Source organism: Sphaeramia orbicularis, chromosome 3 (assembly GCF_902148855.1).
Source record: "Sphaeramia orbicularis chromosome 3, fSphaOr1.1, whole genome shotgun sequence".
Lineage (NCBI taxonomy): Eukaryota > Metazoa > Chordata > Actinopteri > Kurtiformes > Apogonidae > Sphaeramia > Sphaeramia orbicularis.
In genome coordinates this window covers 49663576-49687551 of record NC_043959.1, presented here as the reverse complement: position 1 = coordinate 49687551, position 23976 = coordinate 49663576, and the positions used below count along the sequence as shown (strand labels likewise).

At 39.0% G+C, this 23976-nt stretch overlaps 1 protein-coding gene across 4 annotated transcripts; it reads right to left on the bottom strand.

Moving 5' to 3' along the window:
• Window position 1: 1 nt before the first annotated feature.
• trim66 (tripartite motif containing 66) lies at window positions 2-23465 on the bottom strand. Of its 4 annotated transcripts, XM_030128895.1 has the most exons (19): window positions 23226-23465; window positions 23005-23086; window positions 17529-17759; window positions 16417-16627; window positions 14682-14811; window positions 14240-14356; window positions 13955-14069; window positions 13547-13693; window positions 12203-12320; window positions 11196-12040; window positions 8858-9064; window positions 7646-7775; window positions 7490-7565; window positions 7220-7406; window positions 5648-6528; window positions 5432-5555; window positions 5271-5345; window positions 1778-1930; window positions 2-1658 (listed from the first exon to the last, which is right to left on the bottom strand). In XM_030128895.1, exons 3-19 carry the CDS (start codon window positions 17535-17537, stop codon window positions 1422-1424), a joined length of 3762 nt encoding a protein of 1253 aa, XP_029984755.1. In that variant the 5' UTR covers window positions 17538-17759; window positions 23005-23086; window positions 23226-23465; the 3' UTR covers window positions 2-1421. The 4 variants fall into 4 exon arrangements, with proteins under 4 accessions (XP_029984755.1, XP_029984746.1, XP_029984772.1 ...); XM_030128886.1 differs by lacking the exon at window positions 23005-23086; XM_030128912.1 differs by lacking the exon at window positions 23005-23086 and having other exon boundaries at window positions 7220-7400.
• Window positions 23466-23976: the final 511 nt, after the last annotated feature.

Here is a 23976-nt window from a genome sequence, read left to right as displayed (position 1 = left end):
AATCATGAATGCAGTTTTATTGATATGAAGATATGTTTATTTTATGGCTGACTGTTACAGTAAAAAAGAAACCAAAAGAGGTTATTCTCCTGAAACAGTGACAATAGTACAGTTAATCAGTCTCCCCTCATACAATAAGAAACATTATTACACTGCATTACATATTGATTGCAATGGAAGTAGCATTACATACACTGTATATTCACTACTCGTTACAATACCCAAGAAGTGCACAGACAAATTTGTGCAACAATTACACTAAAAATAATGTCAAATTTAACCTAAGCTGCAGGAAGCAAGGTAATGTATGTTTAAAAACTGGAAGTGCGCAATAACAGCAGGTAGTATAAAATGATATGTTTCCATTCTACAGAGTGGCTTTCCAAGTAGTAACAATTTCTATAATCATCAGTAGAGAGTGAAATTAATGCAGTTTTTAAAGCCTGAGATACTTAGATAACAGTAAAACATTTTGCTTAAACACTGGTGCAGCAAACACGTGATGTGACATATGTTGCGCAAACCTATTTAATAGTTAAATGATTTGGAGCAACTGATATTTGATCATCTAATAAACACGTAAGTGCCCCGGTTATAATTCTGTCAGTCCCTGGTCTTTGAATAAGTTTCACTGCTGCTTTACAAAAAAAGCTGCTGAGACATAGAATTACACTGTATTAAATCATTAAAGCTATAATAATTGCCTGCAATCATTTAGTCACTACAATCAAAGGGACAAAATATAGTAAAATAAAGGTCTCTACAGGTCCGCACATATGAATATGTTGGATATTCATGAAGGTGGTAAATACATTACTAACTAAAATCAATTGTCAAAAAAGTGCTGCATATAGTTATGTTAAGTTTTTAAAAAATCCAGAATTCCACCTAAAGAAAAGTTGCACAGCAGGTTTAATAAACATCCCACTACAGCATCCCTTTAAGTACATTATAGCATATGACTTCAGGTATATGATAACAGGACATCTGAGGGTAAAATGCAGTAACATCCAGTGCATAAGGGTAAATCAACAGCTGCCAGAACATAATGCAGTAATATACAGCATCACCTCACTATAAATTATCTTGAAGCTGCAGAGGCAACACAAAACTCTGGGATAATTTACATTTTATTTCAGCCCATCTGTTCAGATTGTCTGTAAGTCCAAATCTGTTGGGATATTCATATATATGTAACTCTCATGCCACTTTGTTTTTTAAAGGTGTTGTGTCATTGCATTCAGCTACCATCAGATGGCAGCACTGTGACATTACTGCAGAAAAATCCACACATCTACTCTGAGTTAACAAAATGAAAACACGTGATCAGCTGTTCTACAAAAAAAATTCACTCAGTAATTAAACATGGAGACAGTGTCTTCATGCTTATGTGTCCATGGCTGCAATCCTTTAACCTCTGCTTAGAAGTGATGTCTCCTGGACTTCAGAGAGTGTCTCCTCTTCCTCTTCCTGTGGCACTGCTCCCTCTTCTCTGGCCAAGGGAAACCGCCCTCTGCAGTCTTGTAAGCCTCATCATACTCATCGCTGTCAGAGTCAGCCTCAGCTGCAGGAAAAACTCTGTCTGGAAAAACCTCTTTCAGCTTTGAGTCAAAAAACGCCTCCAGGCTGCGGCCGGCTTGGGCCACCTCGGAGTCAGGCTGTGGTCACAGAAGGAATTATGACACTCAATTAATTAAGAAATGGTCGAGTATAATCATAATTAAAACTGATTGCTTATAATTATGATAATAACACAAAATGTGACTTGCTCACTTACATAATTGAACTTTGCACAGTTACGGAACATAAGATAAACATCATCAACAAACTCATCTGGTGAAATATAATGCCGGACATTCCTTTTGTTGAGTTTGGCCCTTATCACAGACAAGTCCATGGGCCTCTTAATGATCTGGTAGTAATGACGAGCCTGCATTAAAAAAACATAACATTAAAACTTAAACATTATCAGTCACTTTAAAGGGACTATAGATAACCTTTCTACTTTCATATATCAAAAAATGACCTGAAGATATCATCACAGTGTTTAGAATAAAAAGCTCTGAAGTCATGCTGAAGACACCAATGTATGAATTGTAGAGATATGAAGTGGATATATTTACACCAATGGACTGGGGGATTTATATCACCACTAGAGAGAGTAGTGAGTCACTCTGCTGGTCTCAAATGGTGAGGAAAACTATCACCACAGGACCTTTGAGCAAAGCATTAGAAAGTGAGTAGATGGGATGAGAATCACTACGAAACTACTTTTAGAGTCAAAGAAAGTGACAAAGTGAAGAAATCTAGAAGCACTGTTGTTGTTTTCACCACTGGACACAGAATGAAATGAATGGCGTTTGATGCTGAAATCGCAGCATTTCATCTGCTACATAGGTGAGTTTGAATATGTGGCATATGAAGGTATTAAGTCATTATGTGATATTATTACCTTATTATTTTTACCTCCACCAAGTGAAACGGCGGAGGTTATGTTTTCATCTGGGTTTGTCTGTCTGTCTGTCTGTCTGTCTGTTAGCAAGATAAGTCAAAAAGTTATGGACGGATTTTGGCATACGGATACTGGCACAAGGAACAAATGATTAAATTTTGGTGGTGATCGGGGGGGGTCTGCCTTGGCGGAGGTCTGTGCTTTTCTAGTGAGGTTATGTTTTCATCAGGGTTTGTTTGTTTGTTTGTTTGTTTGTTAGCAAGATAACTCAAGTTATGGATGGATTTGGTTCTGTTTGAACTGTGACAGTTCTGACCTTGTTTGGACAATTCCAAACAGATCTTTAGTGCAGTTACTGACACAAACCGTATGGAAAACAAAAATGATTTGTGGTTTTGCTGTGGCTGCATTCTGTCTAAAAATGGGACCAAGGCTCCTGTAGTCTGACGGCATGTTTAAAAACATTAATTGGCATTCATTTGACCTTTCAAAGTCACTCAAGGTCAAAGGTCATGGCACCAAATGAAAGCCCATATGTGACTTCCTATCTATTGCCAATAGTGATTATATCAATATCTTCAACTGTTTTCAAGTTATAGCACTTTGAAATGTGTCCCATTATAAACCAATGGGGATTTTTAAAAAGTTCAAAAATTCATAAAAAATTGTAAAAATTAATATTTCTCAATTCTTTGAACAAAATATTAAGTCATTCTGACCGACAGTTTCAAAGAAGAAGATTCTTGAAAAATTATTTATGGACAGACAGATAGACGGCAGACGACAACTGATACCAATAGTCCAACAAACTAAAAACAGAGCTAAGCTAACAGAGCTATAATGTAAACTATCAGCTGATGCAGCACAGGAAGATTAGACAACACATAATAATTCCAAGTGACTGTCAAAATAGCCTGACAAAGGATGAGTTTTAGTTGGAAGAATAAAACCTGTTGATTCCATAATCCTGATGTGTGTAAACATTGAGCTTTATTTCTATTCAGTGAGTGATGCAGTCTATGGATACATAGCATTGATTTGTTGGTGTTTTTTGTAGTCCTAAGTGTGTTCTGGTTCCTGATGTTGCCCTGCTGTTTGGAGATTGGAAAATCAATACTACATATAAACCCTTTAAACCTCCTCAACGCATTCCAGTGTAGTGTCAGCCCTAACTGTGTTTCCTTGTACGTCTTAACCTACAAGGGGTTGTACGATTAATCTCAATATTGTCAAACATTGTCATGATGCTACTGCTGCAGCTGGTTTTAGGTCTGTTCAGTTTTGTGATGATGATATGAATAAATAAACAAACTACACTCACAGTTGCCACCAAATTGAGACCAGTTATTCTGAGAGTATCTGATGGGGAGCAAGGGCTTCATCTGATTGGTTGAATGTTAGAAGGTGAATCTATGGCACTTATAAGAAAAATTAGCATCATTCATCATCATTATTATCATGTTCAAGGCTTTTGCATTGTTTTTATCATGTATGTTCATATAATAAGGGCTGTAGAGTCAGCTGGAGAATTGGCTTTGATTCCACGAACTGGCAGAAAAAGTTCTTGGCTGATGTGCCCTTGAGCAAGGCACTTAACCCCTTATTTGCTCCCCGGGGGCCTGATATGGCAAGCCTGCTGCTCCTAGTCTGTGGTGTGTTCCTGTATGTTCTAGTGATGGGTTAAAAGCAGAAGTTAAATTTCAGTGTATGGTGTATGTACTGCAGGAGTATTCAAACCCTGTCCTCGAGGGCAGGTATCCGGTACATGTTTTAGATACTTCCCTCTTCCAGCACACATGGAAAGCTGTTACATTGTTATCAGGCTTCTGCAGAGCTTGATGATGAGCTGATCATTAATTGAACCAGGTGTGCTGGAAGAGGGAAATATCTAAAACACGCAGGATACCGGCCATCGAGGACTGGATTTGAATAACCCTGATGTACTGTATACTGGCAATAAAGGATCTTAATCTTAATCTTAACCCTTTCATGCATGAATTATGAGAACCTTAGTCAATATTTTTTTTCTTGAGTGATTTTATTCCTCTTTAGGTATAAAAAAACAATGCAAATGTTATTTTTTTTATGACCCTATTTTTGATGGAGTTAAAAAAAATGTCTACTCAGCTGGACATTTTTTTTAACTCCATGAAAATGGAAATAATTAGTGTCAAATACAGTTTTTCATCTTTTCATGGTCATCAGATATGACCCATTTGGACGTTAAGAGACTCCGTAGTTACCGTGGAAACACCATCATCTTCTACAACATTGATTCACCAGTAAAACCCATGGAGGTGGATCAATGATAGTGGATGGACACACTTGATTAATGATAAATTTGCTGAAAAAGTCACTTTTTTTTCTGTTTACACTGTTTCTGATTCAATAACCTTTGAATTTACTCTGAGTTTTAATAAACATCAACATGATCAACAGATTAAATATAATAAAATACCTACTTTACACTGGAAAAAAACGCTAAATACAGAGGATAATATAATAATAAATGGTGATAAATACTTAAGAAAGGTTGAATAGAGAGAAAAAATCATTTGGGAACTGCCATAAAAAAAAAAGTTGGGTCTTTATGGGTTAAATATTAATAGCATTTTATTTCCTAGCCTTTATATTCACTCATGCAGATATTATTCAGGTACTGTTACAGAAATTCAGGTTAAATTACACTGTAGAATAGCCGTCCACTGTAGTGACCACTATGCATGAAAGGGTTAAATAAAATAATGACAATGAAAAACATAGTGGCGTATGTACAGTATTTGTGTATCCAAAGTGTAAGAAAGCGGTGATGACTCACAAGTGGACTGACAGGCTCATGGAAGGGAGCACTCAGGATGTTACTGAGGATCAGGAGGGTCAAACGCTCACATTTCTGCAAACATTGAAGAAAAAGCCAATGTTTAAAATGCATTAGAGGGAATATCAGAATCTCCATCCTTCATCCTTAAATTGACCTACTCTCTGGTCACATGCAGACAGTCCATGAGCAGATGTGAGATCCCCAGACGTCCGCTCATTCTCACAGTTGTATTCCATCTCTGGCTGCACAACATCTCTGCACAGGCTGCACACCCAGTCACCTCTGGACAGGATAAGAAAGAGGATCATGTTAACAATAACAGTTCCACATGTAGATGGTGAATACATTAATGTCAGGTTGGTGCAGAAGCTTACGAGGGGAAGCTGAGCAGAGATGGGATATGGCAAGACAGGTGAAAGACTTTAGGACAGCGGTCACAGCACAGCAGGTCTCCTCCAATCAGACATACAGCACAGAAGTCTTCACTCTCCATTTCTGCATTGTCCTGCTCTAAGTGGTCTCCCTCCATCCCCCTCTGAACCACAGGGTTTGCAATCAAAAGAGGCCTCTGACCAGGACCAATGTGTGACTCATCTTCGAGGTCAGAGCGAAGCGGTTGTGGGTCATCATTCGTCATTTCAGGTTCAGATTCGATGTCAAACTCAGACTCCACAGAGCCCTGAGAGTCTGGCGGCTGGTCAGATACAATGTCTGAGTCAGTCTCAGCTTGGAAACTGGGATCATAGTGAGGCTGGAGGTCTGACTCTGTCTCACCATCTCCTGATTCTGCATCAGCGTCAAGCTCTTGGCCATCTTCTGATCCTGCTGCTACATCTGATTCTGGGTCTGCTTCATATTCCAGACTTGGCTCTGATTCTCCTGCGGTGTCGGTGTCTCTGCATGGCCCCGTCTCTACAGCAACGACTGATGTCTCCTTGGACAGACACTCAAGTTCAGCCTCAGATGAAGACTCTGCATTTGGGTCAGACTCTGGTGATGTGTCTGAGTCCAGGTGTGGGTCAGTCTGAGAAACAAAGGCTTCATCTGAAACTGACCTGGGATCAGAGTCAGAGTCCAGACCAGAATAACTCTGTGGCACATACTTAGAGTTTGAGGATGGTTTACGAGCACTGATTTGACCTCGATAGTTAAAGTCGTTCTTGTTTGAATTGGTGGTTGACTGATTACAGTTTTGTTGTTTGACTGAGGGAGAGTGGGTGGTCCTCACAGTGTCAGAGCTTTTCCCAGTGAGTGCCTATGTTTACAAAAGAGAGGAGAGGAAACAAGGGGAGAGGAAACAAGGGGAGAGGAAACGAGAAGAGGAAACAAGAGGGTGTATACATTATTCATGGGCTGAGTCACTTTATATTCTCTGATATTAATGCAGATACCAAAACCAGTGTTTTCTATACATAATCCAAACATCTCTTAAATTATCCATAAAGTCTAAAAAACAAAAAAACTTTCTGGGAAGGGATGGGTGTTGACAGTCAGATATGTCACTCTTGATTGTGCATTGACTGCTACAAATTGATATGTCTGTCGTGTTTATTGAAAATGTTCAATAAATATAGTGGGAAAAAAACAAAAAAACAAAAAAACTTTTAATATTTAGCAAATTTTATTGTATGTTCAAATAAATATGCTGTTTCAATACCAACATTGTTACATCATTTGAACAGAACTTAGCATGTCTTCACTTAGAGACTATTTACTGAGAAATATGTTGAATAATGGCATAATATAATGATGTCACAGTAAAGGTCACCTATGGCCATTTGAAAAAAAAGTAATTCTTTAATGTTTTTCTCCTTTACACATTTGTATTAAGTGTTTTCACAATTAGTGTATAAATCTGGCCAAAAATTACTCTTGTTATCTATCATATGAAAACACTGAGTACGAACACAATATGTGTCTAATGTCTGTGTTGTTATAAGTCATACTTCAGGTGTTGCTTCATTCCAGGTTTTCTGCTGAGGCAAAGTTTCAGTTTTGTCCATGGCGCTGGCAGGTAATGGGTCACTCTGCCGTCGTCCATGTGGAGGGAGCTGAGATACGAGGATTTTGAGCCGCTCCAAGCAAACCACTGGAACCCTGTGTCTTCCTGTATCCTTCTGAACCTCTCTGACGCTTTAAACATTAGTAGAAATGCTCATCATACATTTTTCCATGATTTCTACAGAAGCAGATATTTGACTGAAGTTTATACACACCTGTAACCATTTGACACCCTGCATCTCCCCTTGGCTTCATAATCAATCTCTTCATTGACATAGATAAAAGAAGGATCTATCAAAAAAAACAAAGATTATTAGTGTATATTTACAATTTTTGCCCTTTATATAAGACATGAGATGACTGTCAAGCACCTGGTTCTGTCTTATAGGTAAGCAAAGGAGACCGGTGGCCTTTGGGGGGGTGTGAGACAGCTGAAGTCTCCTTGACAATACAAAGAACTCCATCTGAAGCCCTCCGCTGCCTGGGGTCCATGGTGGACTGTTGAAACAAACCACATATCAAACAAGTGGTGCCAGACACAACAAACTCTGCTCCTCGCATGTATTGTAGCTTATCTTGGCATCGATCCAGCTGATGTCACCATGTCTCTGCGTGTGCTGATGTCAGCATATCAACTGCCTCAATATATGTGCCAAGTTTGAAGTAAATTGAAACAAAGTTGATGTTTGCATAGACATATGAAATTTCAGCCATTATAAGTAAATGGGAGGAGAAAAAAAGATTGTAAAAACTCATAAAAATTTGGAACTTTTACCTACTTTTCCCAAAATGTAATGAGATCTATTCTGGGTCACTGGCAATCTATTGACCCAATTTGGTATGAATTAAACCAATAATTTTGCTGCTACAGACATGTGAAATTTCGCCAATTACAAGTAAATGAGGGGGAAAAAAAGATTTTAAAAAAAATTCATAAAAAAGCTGAACTTTGACCTACTGTTCCCAAAATGTAATGACATCTATTCTGGGTCACTGGCAATCTATAAAACAAATTTGGTATGAATTCAACCAATAGTTTTGCTGCTAGACTGTTAACAAACATACAAACATACAAACAAACAAACAAACCCCAGTGTTTCCAAAGTAGAAGCCGCTGTCTGTTTTTTAACCTGACAAAAGTACTATTTGTATTTGGATCTGTGAAGCTGTGTGTACCTATGTCTTGTTTTAAAAAAATCTCAGGCGATATCGATTTCATCTTTTTAACCAAAGGTATGATCTCTATTAGCAGAGGTGCTTCGCTGTCACTGAACTGTGTTTTCTCATTAGTGTAATCTGTAAAATGTTTGCTGAAGATGAAAATCTTAACATGTGACAACTGAGTAACTTTGATGCTAAAGCCTGTGCGCTGTTCTCAAAAAATTCACAGCAGCTTTGACTACCTGGTCTGTAAGACATTCACATTTTTTATCAGGAGCCAATAGTACTATTACTCCTGCTCCTTTGCAATGCACGCATGTACATGTGGAACAAGCACATCTTAACTGTGATCACCTCTATATCCTTTGACAGCAGAGCTTCAGTTCCTTCCCATGTGTAATAATATTCTGATTTAGGTTTACCTTATCTGCAGCTCCTGCCTCTAGGCTCTGAGTGCATCCTGGGAGCTTTTCAGTGTAAGGGTTGGTGGAAGCAGCTGCTAGTTCTGCTGGGATGCTCTGGGAGCGCCTCTTCCTCCTCACACTCACTGAATTAGGGCTGAGCCGGCTCCTCTGTACGTCAGATCCACACTCGTGGGCTGTCACAGACACCTCCAGGGAAGTGGATCTCTGTCAGGTACACACACCAACACACTGAACAGGGTGGAATACAAGCTGTATGCACAGATGCACCTGTTCAAGCCATTAACAATAGAAAGGAAAAAAGGAGTAGATGTGTGCAGAGGAATACACTTAATGAACAAAAACATCACTCAGTCTATTCGGGGATTAATTCAAAACAACTCCATCCTGACAAACACGGAGAACGGTCCACACAGCTGCATATATTACTGTTATTGTATCGTCAGTGAAAAGACTGGTTACCACATCAATTATCATATGTAAATCCAGCATCAGGGAAGCAGTGCAGCTCTTTGATTAAGCCACAACTGCACATCACATACTGCACATCTCTTTCTCTCTTATATTACAATTTCACTAATGCCAGTGTCCTGAAAATCTCCTTTAAACACCTCAGCTGAGTCCTTGGCTAATGTAAGCAGAAGGGCTGACAAATCATTTAACGCCAGCTTTTTTTTTTAACACATGCTTCTTTCCCTTTCATTTTCTAGTGTACCATCATACATATTCAGGCCAGGCTGACACCGAGCACGTGCTCCTTAGTATTATGCGATTAAAACACTTACCTGATCCGTGCCCCTTGGGAGAGGTATGCGGGATTCTGACTGTGGAGGAAAATAGACTATAATCCTTCTCTCTTAAACGATGGGGGGTGCAGAAATTTATCTCAGAGTGCTAACCATAACTGAAATCAAACTGGCAGCTCCCACAATTCCCTTAGTGACTCATTAATAACAGGTTAAGTACATAAATGAATGCACCCAAGTGGTTTGATTTAGTTTTCAGATGCTGTGACTTGAAAATGCAAAAGTAATACCTTTTCTGCTTGTAATTATGCATCTTGATGATTATGTGGCTGCTCAAACCTCTGGCATCAAGTGTGAATATGATGAACAGTAGATTAGATTTGGATTTTAGGATGCACTACTATGAACAGCTCAGCTTTAACTGTCAGAGCATCTCTTTGTTTTCCCATCAGCCTTTCTTCATAAAAGCAGGAGCATATTTCTGTTGCACCATCTGTTTCCAGGCTAGCTGTCAACTATGGGAAGAGATCATTCTGGCATTAAAATAACCAGCATCATTTCTGTAGTTTGTGGATTTTAATTAAAAACTGACAACACTAAAAATATTGTGGAAATACAGTAAAACTGTATCGCATTTGTGGTGATATATTCCTGCTAGGTCTGAGTGACTGAAAAAAAACTTGTCAGTGCATAAAATAATGTGTGAGTGAAGCTTTAACTGTCTGTTGTTTATCACATTCTTCTGATAAAGTGTTTGAACATCTGTGTTTTGTCGGAAACAGGCCTGAACCAGACCAATACATGTGGTTTCTGAAAGGTGTGTATAAACGGAGTTTTGTGGTAAACCATTTCATGTTTTGCAAGGAAGACTGAAACATTTCTAAGCCCATAGATATTTGCAGAACCACGTGTGAAATTAAAAAAATAAAAAATAAATAAAGCCTGAGGTGCGCAAAAACCACACTTTGATCTCACAGTGGCTACTGGTGCTGAGAAAAAAGGGTTAGGTTTTTAATATGTTCGCCCTCCTTTATTACATGACTTCAACCAGAACAACTTGTGAGTTATGCTGATGTACTGTGAAGTAGAAGTCACATGTAGGATGAATATTGAGGCCTACATTTCTGTAAATATTTCTGGGAAGGTTTTAGAGATTGCACTAAAACTGCTTTTCATTTCATGTTAAGGCTGAAACATATGTAGAGTCGTGGGAAAAAATTATTAGACCATCAAAAGTCATCAAAAACAATGGTTATGCAATCGAGTACTAATTCCTGTGTGTATCATTTGACTAAAACAGACAGAAAAGAAAACATGGAATGCCTAAAAGCACTGTTTTCGTCAGTACAATGCCATGTAAGAACTGAAGTGATTTTGGTTATTATCAAGAAAACATGGATAATGGCTAGATATCAGCTCTGAAATTAAACTGTTATGAGCTATTTTTGTTGTTATCATTATATTTGTCCAAACAAATGTACCTTTAGTTGTACCAGGCATTAAAATGAACAATAAATTGAAGAAAACAAGGGGCGGTCTAATAATTTTTTCCGTGACTGTATGTGCTGATATCTGGTAACGTTATGTCTCACCCTGCCGTCTCTCTGGTCTCTGGGTGACAGTGAAGCTCGGGTCCTCGGTTGCTCTTTTCTCAGTTCACCTGCTGGGGACATTTGGAAATGCTGCTGATTTGGGACAGTAGTCTTCTCCCTCCTGTCCTGCTGCAGCTCCTCATGCTCCCTGTTTTCAGTTAAGGTCGTATGTCCACATGTCTCTACCAGCCTACATCTGTCCTCCCAGTTGTCTTCAGTCATCACGTCTCTGTCCGCTGTGTGGCTGAGCTCCACCTGCAGAACCGCACCGGTCGACAGCTTCCCCTGACATGGCCCGTGCACCTGGTCCTGGTCCGGTCTGCCCAGGTCCGGTTGAGTCTGACTGTCTGGCAGAGCTTCATTGTGTTGTTGATGGAGATAGGATTTAAGCTGAGATTGGACGTGGGTGGCGGCAGCTTGTGGATGTGATGTAGCTCCATGTGTGCAGTTAAGTTGGATGGACTCTGTGGTCGGTACAGGTGATGACAGGGGAGGACACTGTGCAGACGGTTGCAGGACTGAGGCGCTGTCGAGGTCCCAGCACCTCTGGAGCTGCTGGTTCTGGTGCAGGGAGGCTGAGATAAGAGCAGACTGAACACGGCTGGAGTTGTAAAGAGTAGCGTCCAGTTGGTTTTTATCCAGAGTGGGCAAGTCTTGCTGAGGGGGAATGCTATGAAGGCAACACATCTGGGGCTCACAACAGGCCTGGTAGCCACAACCCGGGTCTCGTCTGCTGTGACATACTGACGGCACGGCCAAACAAGTGATGGGCTGAGGCCTCAGGATACTGGAACAGGCCAAACCCTGGGGATAGGGGCAGTTTCCTCCCTCAACAGTCAGCTGGCCTACAAAACGACAAAGAACATGAAAAAAAAAAGTCATAAACACTAATACTTTCTCTTTTTGCAAAAAATGTTCAATGACAATCATATTTTTGAAAAACGTCAGTGTTTCATACTGAACATTATATGCAATTTACCCATTTTGGTCCTCTAAGATGTATTTACCTAAGGTGGAAATCTGTTTAGTCCAATAACTAGCATCCCAATTGAATTTAATCTTGACTGGACTCCAAGAATCCAAGTGGAGTGATGGTTCAAGCAGCTGCTGCATCTGAAGTGAAATCTGAAAGAATAAATATACAGCATAATTTACATGTTTATATACACATTCATTAGATACTACCTACAATCTAATAATATGCAATGATGTACAATATATTATAAAATTTATACTATACCATACTACTCTACTATACTATATTATATTATACTTTTCTGCATGAATTGGTCATAAAATGCGGTCTGTTATGTTTAATAGTGTGTGTTTAATAGTGTAAAATATTATAATTGTCTGTGTGGTATTCAGTTAAACGCATTGTGTTTGTCTAAACGGGTGACTCAGGCTACGTTAAGACTGCAGGCAAATGTGGCCCAAATCCCATTTTTTTGCCCATATGTGACCTGTATCCAACTTGTTAAAGACAGTTTGAAAAGCACAAATCCAATTTTTTCAAATCCGACCCAGGCCGTTTTCATATGTGGTCCTACATCCGATACATATCTAATATTTTGCAATGCAACTTCAGTCTGAATGGCCATTTATCCAACGTTTACATCACTGAAATGCGACAAATGTCACAGTTCTGCGTCCCAGGAGGAGAATCAGTGGGAAAAACATATTTACTTCCATAAACACAGTATGTGCCTGTGTGGTCATGTATTATGTCAGGACCTCTTTTGTGAATGTGGGTCACTTCAGGGTCGCATTCAGTTCATACTCAAAACTGATAGAAATTGCATTTAATGTGTAATATGAACAAGCACAAGAAAAATCGGATTTAACCAAAAAATCCGAATTGTGCATTAAGACCTGCTGTCCGAACGTAGCCTTAGATGCAGATCAGATCACATTTTATGACCAATTCCTGCAGAAAACTGGGAAATATCAAAGGGTTCATATACAGTTTTTTTTTTTTTTTTTTTTTTTTTTTACAGTTTTCTCAAATACACTGCTATTTTATATTCGACAGTAAGTGCAAAAAAGGGGTTTGTTGTTTCCAGTGATGTTATATCTTTTGCAGAACCAGTGGAAATAATTTACACAAAATATGCCAATGGAAAGGCATCAATTTTTGGGTCAAGATCTGAGACGAGTGGATGACATGCTTCAAATAATTCACTTTCATTCTGCATTATGTTGGTGTTGTATCCTCTGCTAAACACCCGAGTCTTTAAAGCTCCTGCATTTACAACTCAGTAGATACTTGAGATTCTCGATAAAACAGTATGATGAATGCACTGTGTATGTTTGACTCAAGAAGACAGTGAACTTCTGTCCTGTCAGCGTACCAGCGCCCTGCTGAAGAGCACCGGGCCTCTGCAATGGTGGGTTGTAGCCCAGGTGGTGAACTTCTGCACATGATCCAGCTGGCCACAAATCTCTATTGCCCCTTGCAGCTGGTCCTCCAGACGCTGCTGGCAGTCCTCTGAGATTTTCTACCAAAACACCCATGAAAATGCATAGAGTTAGAGGTAACTGCTGCCACACAGAGTCATCGGTGGACTGTGGTACATTATTCTATAGCTACTTTTGACAGATGTGGGTCCTGAGATGTTAACTTAAGCAGTTTTGACACATTAGTATGCGCCTTCAATTGCTTGCTTTCAGGACTGATCACATCACAACGGTTGCTGAATCTTTGCAAATAGATTCACGGTTGGCTGAACGATAAGAAAAAAAAGAGAGAAAGTAATTACCTCCAGTTGCTCTATTAATAGGTTGGCTCGTTTGTTAAGCTCATTCATCATAATCATCTTTGCCATTTTAATCTGGTTCTCTGCCTTCCTGTGTGCGATCTTTACTCCATGAAGTCTACAAAGACAGAAAAGCTAAAATAAATGTACTGGCAGAAAACTCCAAAATGCAGCAGAAAATAGACACTGGCATCAGCTCAGACAAGCTTTCTGTATTAAACACTGTTAAATTATTGAGCAGCTGTGGCTGAGGCTTAGATTTGAGAATATTTGAGTGTTCGGACTGACCTGTCCTCTATCTGTTTGGCATTGTTTTCCACTGCAGACCTCCTCTCCTCTACCTGCACCATCAGGCTCTCAAACAACCACTGCTGATCCTGAAGGGCCTTCCCAATCTGCACCACCCTGCAAACACAAGAGACACAGCATCACAGTACCCTTACGTATGGTCACTAATGTATTCTTTTTGCATGAAGAACTCCAGAGTTAAATTTGTTTCCTCTAGGGACATTATGCAGGTGACCTTAGAGTCAACTACTGTACAGTAACATCACTGAAAACCAAAGTGTATGAATACTTAATAGGTATTAGACGGGCCAAGGATAGTGTATGCAGATACACATGATAAAAGTGACAAGGCGTTTAGAGAATGTTGCGTCTCAGAGGAAGTTTTTAACCTGCGGTTAGCCTTTCTCGGCAATGTCCTTGTGCTGTGTGTCTGAGCACTGACCTGTGGTTTTTGTGGGAGGACAGGTGACAGCTGCTACAGCACAGAAGGTCACATGACTCACAAAACAGCTCCAAGGGCTCCTGTCTGTGAGAATGGCACATGAGGAGGGGGCAAGGATACAACCCCGGGCCTAAAAGACAGACGGAGGGTTAGAGAGGGGGGGGTGAAGGGGTGGAACATTAGCAACTATCGCAAAGCACTTTCACACCCACAGCAAGAGAAGTGCATTCAGTGTGCAAAGCAAAAGAAGAGAACAGGAGACACTGCAACCACAAAATGATTAAGTCACAAAGTTTTCACATATATTAACAAGGACAATACATACAAAAAGCACACATTATAAGTGACAAAATACAGATAGAAACATTGCATGTAACAATATAGAAATATCCTGTAAATACACACATACTTCCTGAATGTCAGGAATGGATGTTTACTTACAGATGAAATGAAGTTGACCAGACAGAAGATTAAATATTTTGTTCTGATACAGACTACAATGAAATACAAGTTGAAATAAATGTAGATATCATTACTTTCTTTTTTAAATTTGCATTTCCATACTGTGCCAATAACTCCTTATTTTGGGTTGTAGCTGCAAAAGAAGCATGCGGCATGTCAGCTGATGATAAATATATGGAATGTAAAAGTTTATTAAAGAGCCTTGTTCAATAAAGTCAAATAAAGCCCGCAAAATCAACTGAATTTACAACAGAATAATAACTGTATTATATTGTCCATGATCTTGACAATATGATAGCTTGACCAGTTTCTCAAATATCTTCAGTACTTGTATCCTGCAAGCAAGTGACTAAAATGTGATGAGTTATACTATTGTGCAATGCTAAAAATGGCTTCTCTCCTCTTTGACACAAAAACAAAGGCAAGACAAGAGCAGGAAACAGAAAGCTGTAAAGTGAAGTAGCCCAATGTGAAGAGCAGTGACAGGCAAGTATGCAAACACTATTATTGTCCAAGTAAGTCTGTGATGCACCAATAACCACACAGGCATATCAAAAGTCAAATATATCTTATACATATTTCTAAATAGGTCACTGTAGAAACTGTTGGCCCACAGTACATTTATCTAACAATAGCTGGATGAGGCTAATGAACGTAGCCCTGCTGCTCTCTGCTGGCCGGTTCACCTCAGCCAACCCCCACTGCCTTCACATGGCTGTGGTGGAGAGTCAAGCATCATCCTGTATGCACAAACCCTAACCTGACTGACCACATCCTGTCTATCAGAACAGTCACACAACTGTTCTCACAAGTTCACAAACCAAACAGTGCCACTCACACCTCACAATAAAAGTGTTCAGAGTCTGCTTGTTATGATTTGATGATTTGTGCATTGCAGACCTGCAAAAGCAGCTGGCAACGAAGCTGCCAGGCATACTTGAGGGTCTTTAAATAGTAACACACTAATATTAGCAAGGATGAAATCATGGAAGCACTTTAGAATCTGGGCCATGGTTAAAAAGAGGTATAATATAACATAGAGATCTCTAGGAATTATTCTTAACAATCGCCAACACAATGCATGATTAATTGCAATGATTCACACTGAGACCAATTAACCAGCAAAAAAACACAGGAAGAAAAACACAGAAACCCAAACATATTTTGCTGTTTACAAAGGCACAGACACACTCAGTGACCCACTAATAAACTGTGATACCAACCTGGATAGTAGAGGCAGAAGAGTCTTAAAATAATAAATAACCACCCTCACCTTGACCAGTCGGAGGCAGAGAACTGGATCCTCTCTGGTGCAGGTCTGCACACTGGTTGGAACTGGGCCTCGGCTGATGTACGTCTGTGTACTGGGAAGCTGTGGAAGCTCTCTGATGCTGATGCACATCTGTGCACTGGTAACAAAGCCACTTGTTGCACAGAGTACACAGGCTCTGAGCGAGTGTTGGCTCTGAACACTCGGAGCAGCTCTGAAATCACAGACAAAATCCTGCTGTATTCAAAATCTACTACAAATACACACAAACACACACTCACAGGAACATGTGATAAAGAGATGAGGTGGCATATGCTAGAAACATTTGTGTTGCCACCTTCTTCTAGGCTAAATCGCACTCCTCAGAGTTGTTATTTGTACTCATGCTCACAAACGCTTCAGAGTCTCAGAGGCACATGAAAGAGCTCCTCATGTAGATAACACTAAACCTGTACTGCAACACTGGTTTAATTATTCAGCATAAGAATTAAATCATCTCAGTGAATGGAAATATTTAAAAGAAAAGGTGCAAAGCAGTCCAAAAAAAGAAGTCTTACAGACAAAAGTCAAAGCATTATTTTACACATAGACTTTGGCAAAAGTATGATAAACTTCTCATCACTCTCTTAGGTTCACAGCTGATTTTGTGACATGGGCATTGAAAGAGGACAGACACTGTCAACAGAAATCTAGTAACATGTTTCAAAGAAGAGCTATTTTCTCCTAAGTTATACTTTATTAATCCCAGCAGGGAGATTCATCCACTGCACTTGACCTATGGTACCAATTTAGGAGCAGTGAGCAGAGTCTGGGGAATAAATCTAGTTTCCAAACCAGGGTCTTGTGAGAGGAAATGGCTGGGATATTCCTAATGCCTAACACATCTTTTGTGGTGATACAAGACCAACACAAATAGAGGAAACATGCCAACTATACATGGAAATAGTCTCAAGCTGGTTGCAGCATGTGCAGAATTTACAATACGCCAGAAGCCTGCTTGTAGATAAAATAAATAAATAAATAAATCTGCTGATCAGTTAAATCTTGACTACCTCTAGCTGTGGAAGAAAAGAAGGAAATCAAGATAGGAGAGGATCATTAAAGAAACACCTTACCTTCTCCATTGCAGTGCCTTTAGGATTGGAGCTGTTGAGTGGAGTTGCCTTCTCAGCAGGAGGGAGAAGAGAGTATGCAGCCTGACGCCTCAGCAGTAGAAACACTGAGGCTTCTACCTGAGGCAGGAAGCCGCTCACACCAAGAGGTGGCCCCAGAGGAGACGGCTTACATGACAGCCTCACAGTGCTCTCTCCTCCCTCAGTTCATCCATGTGTAGGACCCCCTCACTGCTGCGGAGGAGAGGAATATCACGTTCAGATTCATCCCCGGCTCGCTGGTGCAGCCACCAAAAAAGAGAGAAAATGTAATCCTTTTTCTTAAATAAGCCTGTGCATAATAATTGGGAATTAGGGAGATAAGATAATTATTTTTTGTAGGGCAAAATATCCCCGCAAGCCGTTTCCAAAATGGAGAAAGAAAGACCAAGTGACCTACAATGAAGAAGGGAAGAATTGTATTGTAAGCACTGTTCTTTTCTGTGGAGCAGGTAACACAGGGCAAGACGAGGGCTCGATTTATTGAGATATGATGGGCCGGCTGTGGCCTTCTTCTTCATCCCTTTGTCAGCACAAGGAGGGGACAGGTCCCAGTGGATCTACATGCCATCCTAGCTCACCAAAACCAGGTCAGGCTCTGATAAGCTCCAGATGGGACCAGGATACACTCCTGCAATCCCCTCTACCACTTTGAAATCAATTAAGATTTTAACATAGTATGTCAGAGAGAATGAAGAGCACACACTAGAAGGAAGAGGAAGCGCAGGGGTTTTTCAAGGGGTGTTATAGAAGTTTAAAAAAAAAAAAGGAACTGCAATCACAACTTAACACACACATTCTTCACCAAATAAAAAAAAAAAAAATCAAACTACTGTGACATCTGGAGCTGTGAGCAAGTCTGCCTAACAACAACCCCTGCAGGCTGCCTGACCTACAAATCTGACAAGTTTCTCATCCTTGGGTGCTTCAGCAGGGAGCTCAGAGCAATCCCATTCCCCATTGTGCGCTCAAAGACCCAATTTGAAACACAATTAGTCAGTCATAGTGCACCCTGCTTCTTGTTCACTCAGCTCGGTTGCAATTTCAAACTGTGCATCTGCTTTCACTGAACCCTCTACGCATTCGTCTTTCAGACTGAAACAACCCGCCAGACTCCCCGCTAAGTCAAGATGGCACCAGATTCACATGCTATCTCAGGAGATGTCATAATAATAGAAATGTGCACAGCGATCGCTCCCTTGAAAGCACCTCTAAGTAACATCTATTAACACCATGATGGTAGGATCACGGAGAAGGGAGGATTTCTTAAACTGAAGTATCACATCCATTCTTAAGTCATTTTAATGTCTCTCTTCACACATAAATTACTGTTCTGCCACCTATTCAGATGAAAGCAACAGCTAATCAGTTTAAACCCATAAGAGATGCAGAAAAAATAAGCAGATGTCAAAAATAAAACAATTGAAAAATATTTGAGGAAACACACTGGGCTTTTAAGTTGTCAGGGTTAGTCTCTGTGACTTCACTCAAGAACATGTTTTATAGGCGTCAACTGCAACATGTGATGACACCTCAGCGTGCACACTGTGATAATACTGCAACTTTACTTTCTGTTTGCTGCAACACCTCGCCCTTTTACATACAGAGCTATTTTAGACTCAAACTTCATCAAAATACAACATCTATGACATTTTTCATAATTTCACAGCCCTATTTTGGTAAGAGCAATCCAAAACAAGCTGACACTAACTCAACTCTGACATTTCTTTGATATTCAACTAAGATGTCAGGGAAGAATTAGGCATTACTAAAATAATACCACCAATCAGACATCAAAAAAGGGTCCTATGTTGATTATATCCGCTCCTTCATATAAGTACATACAGTAGATCAGAATGAAAGAATCGTGTATCAAACAGAGCCATTAAAATAAGTAGGATTGATATATGAACTTTATATTAATATAATTCTGAGTTCAGTCCTGGTGCATCTGTAATTCATAGGGGTTTTAGAAAACCTACATAAAGTCCTAAAAATGAAGTCAGATGCTTTAATACACATCTGATATGTTTCTGCTTTAATTCATCTTTTATCCGTAAAGATCCAGTGCTTCTTTTTTGACTGTTCCCAAATGAATTTTCCTTTCTTAAGTAATTTATCACCATTTATTATATTTTCATCCTCTGTAAGTTGCATTCTTTTCAGTGAAAATCATGTATTTTCCTATATTTAATTAACTAATCATGTATGTTCATAAAAGCTGAGAGTAAATTCAAAGGTTCTTAAACCAGAAACAGAGAAAACTGAAGGAAAAGTAACTTCTTCTGCAAAATCATTAACTGAACATAGTCTCCATCCACTGTCATTGATCCAGCTCCATGGCTTTTACTGGTGAATCAATGTTGTAGAAGATGATGGTGTTTTTACATTCACTGATGACCATCAAAAGATGACAAACTGTATTTTACACTAGTTATTTACATGTATTGATAGGATTAATGTATCAGAAGTTATTAAACATTTTAACCCTTTCATGCATAGTGGTCAATACAGTGGACAGCTATTCCACAGCTGTTTACATATATATTCATGGATTTTGTTGTTTTAGTTCCATATCAGCCAACACAGTGGACGCTTCTGCATCATCCCATACACCGTAATTCATACCTTTACTGTAACTTTGCTGCTCTTGATAAACCTGATCTAGAGTAACATGTTTAAGTGTAAATCAATTGCTTGTTATTGTTATAAGTCTGTAATTAACAGCTTTTTAAAACAAAAGTGGTTGTTTTTTTGCATATTATCTCCATGAAGTGAGTAATGACTGGTATTAAAAGTGTTAAAATGTGAGAAAACATCAGATTAGCAGCATTAAACGTGTCTGGTAAAGGTTCATACTGTCTTCCACATATAATTTTTTATAGATAATTCATTTATCAGACAAACTAGTAAAGCAGGTAAACAAACAACTACCCCTGTCTGATCAATGAATTCCTAAAATAAGCATTAAAAATGTTTTTATTTCATAGTTTTCACACAATATATCAGTAAATACATGTTTCTTTGCTCCAAAAATTAAATGCATGGTGTCCACCTGAGTGGACATTTTTGCAACTTCATGAAAAATAGGCTCATAAGAAAATTTTCTTTAGTCATGTTTTTCATACCTAAAGAGGAATAAAAACACTCAGGAAAAAAATCTTGATTAAGGGTCTCATAATTCATGCATGAAAGGGTTAAATCAGTAGATGGTTTTGGCCACCAGTGGCTGTTTGGGTCTTTATGGGTTAAATTGTAATGAATGTATTAAACCAGGGGTGTCAAACACGCGGCCCGGGGGCCAAAACCAACCCGCCAAAGGGTCCAATCCGGTCTGCGGGATGAATGAGTGAAATGCAAAAATTATACTGAAGATATTAACAATCAAGGATGTTAGAATAATTTTAGGTCAATTCTGTCTAAAGTGGGTCAGACCAGTAAAATACTATCATAATAACCTATAAATAATGAAAACTACAAATTTTTGTGTTTGTTTTAGTGTAAAAAAAAAAAGCAAAATTACACAAAAATGTTAACATTTACAGACTAGCCTTTGACAAAAAATGTGGAAAACATGAACAAACATGAACAACCTGAAATGTCTTAAGAGAATTAGGAGTAATTGTACCAGTATTCTGTCTGTTATTAATTTTTTTGTGTATTTGTAGATCCACTGTGATCTGTAAGTTGTAATGAACATGTGAAAATGAGAAGCTGAGGACAAATAATGGCATACATTGTTAAAATTGCACTTTTTTTCTTCATAAATTTCATTTTGGTCATGGTTGTTCATGTTTTTCCACATTTTTTTAAAGGATAGTTTGTAGGTGTAAAAATTTTGATAGTATACAGTAATTTTATTTTTTTCACTCTAAAACATAGAAATACATACAAATTTTGGAACTGATATTATTTATGTATTATTGTGTTATTATTTTAATCATCCGGCCCACTGCAGGTCATATTGGGCTGTATGTAGCCCCTGAACTAACATGAGTTTGACACCATTTGACACCCCTGATTTATAGGTTATTCAGTCATTATTTTACTGGTCTGGTCCGCTTGAGATCAAATTGGGCTAAATATGGCCCCTGAATCAAAATGAGTTTAACACCCCTGTATTAACCCTCTGGTATCCGGGTGCGCCTTTTAGGCACACTTTGCTCTTCGTTTTAAAAAACTTCATATTATTTTTCTCAATTTAAACAAGGTTAGAATTCAAAAGTTGTTCATTTTTGCATGATCTTTAAAATTCTGGCCACCAACTAAAATTTGCACATTGTAAACAAAAGAAAATTACAAGACTAGCATCTGTCTCCCAAGTGTGCCTAAAACACACCATTTCTTCCATTTGATATGTATGATTAGGGCTGACCTTGATTTACAAAAATAAAATCAAATTAGAGCAGAAAAATAAATCAATATACAATATTTAATAGTTTGATTTATAGGTGTGCATTTTATGCACACTTGGTGACAGATGTTAGTATTTATGCACATTTGACCTAGCGCCAAAAATAATAATGCAAATTAACCACTGTTGGAGTTAATCATTACCTCCGCCAAGGAGGTTATGTTTTTGCCAGGGTTTGTTTGTCTGTTTGTTTGTCTGTCCGTTAGTGTGCAACATAACTCAAAAAGTTATGGACAGATTTTGATGAAATTTTCAGGGTTTGTTGGAAATGGGATAAGGAAGAAATTATTAAATTTTGGTGGTGATCGGGGGTGGGGGGGCACTGATCAGCCTTGGCGGAGGTCTGCGCTCTCCGAGTGCTTCTAGTTGACATATGCCAGGCTGCAAAAACCAAATAATATGTGATCCACTTTTTATGCAGTATATTGAAAAAAATTAATTTTTTTGTGTTTTTTACATCCAAAAAAATGGTTTGTTTACATTACAAACACGGCATTTAAAGGGTTAAAAAATGTGACAGTTATTGAGTATTTGGTATTTTTATTTACGGCTCAAGTTGATGAAATAGAAAAAAGTCTAAAAGAATTAAAAACAAACTGTATGAATTTTTTTTTTTTTTTTTGGCATTATTCCGTGAGTGTGCCAAAAAGGCACACTTGGTGCTTAGTAAGGGCCTTGCTGGACGGGATACCAGAGGGTTTAACAGTCCACTATAATCTGATTAACACTGGTCATTTTACTGTAGTTTTGGTATTCAAAGTATACTTAAATGTTACTGAAGTAAAACAAAACACTCTTGGTTAATATTGCAGTGCAGTCACGGCTGTAGAAGTATTTTTGCTGTGGGAATCTGGGATTTCCTGATGTTCCTTATGGTACGTTTCACGTTTGGCTACCTGTTCCAGCTGTTCATGTGTGCGTCAGTCTGACAGCACTTTATTAATGCCTGCTCGAATAATAACAAACACGGATGTCAGTCAAGCTGCAGAGCGTGCCCCCGCATCCCCGCCGCATCAGCAGCCTCACCTACAGCGCATCACTGAGCCTGGGAAGATTTTTTACAAAGTGCGCATGAGATTCCGCCCCTATCATGGCATCGTGGTGCAGTCTGAAACACAACAACATTACAACACCAAGTCAACACTAGGAGAGTTTAAGCCTCGGAGGACAGACGCCGCATCCGCTAAACTGCGCCTGTGTACAGATGTAATGCGCTCTGAAGTGCACGGCTCATGCAAACCTCCTACCCATCAGAGTGCGCGTGTGAGGATGTCAGTGATGTTTAGTCCAGAGGAGACGACACTGTGCAGACACACGCAACTTCTGTCCGTCTGTCCGTCCTGTCAGGGCGCTTCTGCAGAGTCCGTCCGGAGCGCACCAGTCCTCCTTCTTCTTTTTCTTTCTTTTTGTTCTTCTTTTATTTTGACCCGAGCATCACCGAGCGCAGATACCCCCAGTCCGATGTCGCTCTTTTAGCCCGGCCAAATTTTGGAGATTGCAAGTCTCGCAGTTAATCGTGAGATTTTATACTAGTTCTCATGCAAGACTTCTGACGTTTCTCAAAGCTGTAGTGTGACTTGAGAGATGCGACTGTTTCATCTGGTGAAGATCACAAAAGAGAGAGAATAGTACATGGTTTAAAATATCTACCTTGTTATTTCAGAAAGCTCTAAATTGAACAGATTAGAAACACACCGTGAATAGAGGAATTTTTACTCTTTACTCCATAGAATAATATATATATTAAAAAATATTTACAAGGTTATATACTATCATGTTAAAAGAATTTTTTATCAGATGAACTAATGCTTTGAAATCTAAATTGTTATGTGAAGCATGAATTAAAGACTTTCTTAAAAAAAAAAAACTTAATTTAACCCTTTCATGCATAGTGGTCACTACAGTGGACAGCTATTCTACAGCTGTTCTCTTGTATATCCCTGGGTTTTGTTGTTTTAGTTCCATATCAGCCAACACAGCACCATCCCATACACTGCA

Bases quoted from the DNA above. Each gene is read 5' to 3' on its own strand.
- trim66 (XM_030128895.1), bottom strand. The intron at 5,556-5,647 runs GTAAGCTTCTGC...TATCCTGTCCAG, and splicing joins TCTCTGCTCAGCTTCCCCTC to AGGTGACTGGGTGTGCAGCC. The intron at 1,931-5,270 runs GTGAGTCATCAC...TTTTTAATGCAG, and splicing joins ATGAGCCTGTCAGTCCACTT to GCTCGTCATTACTACCAGAT.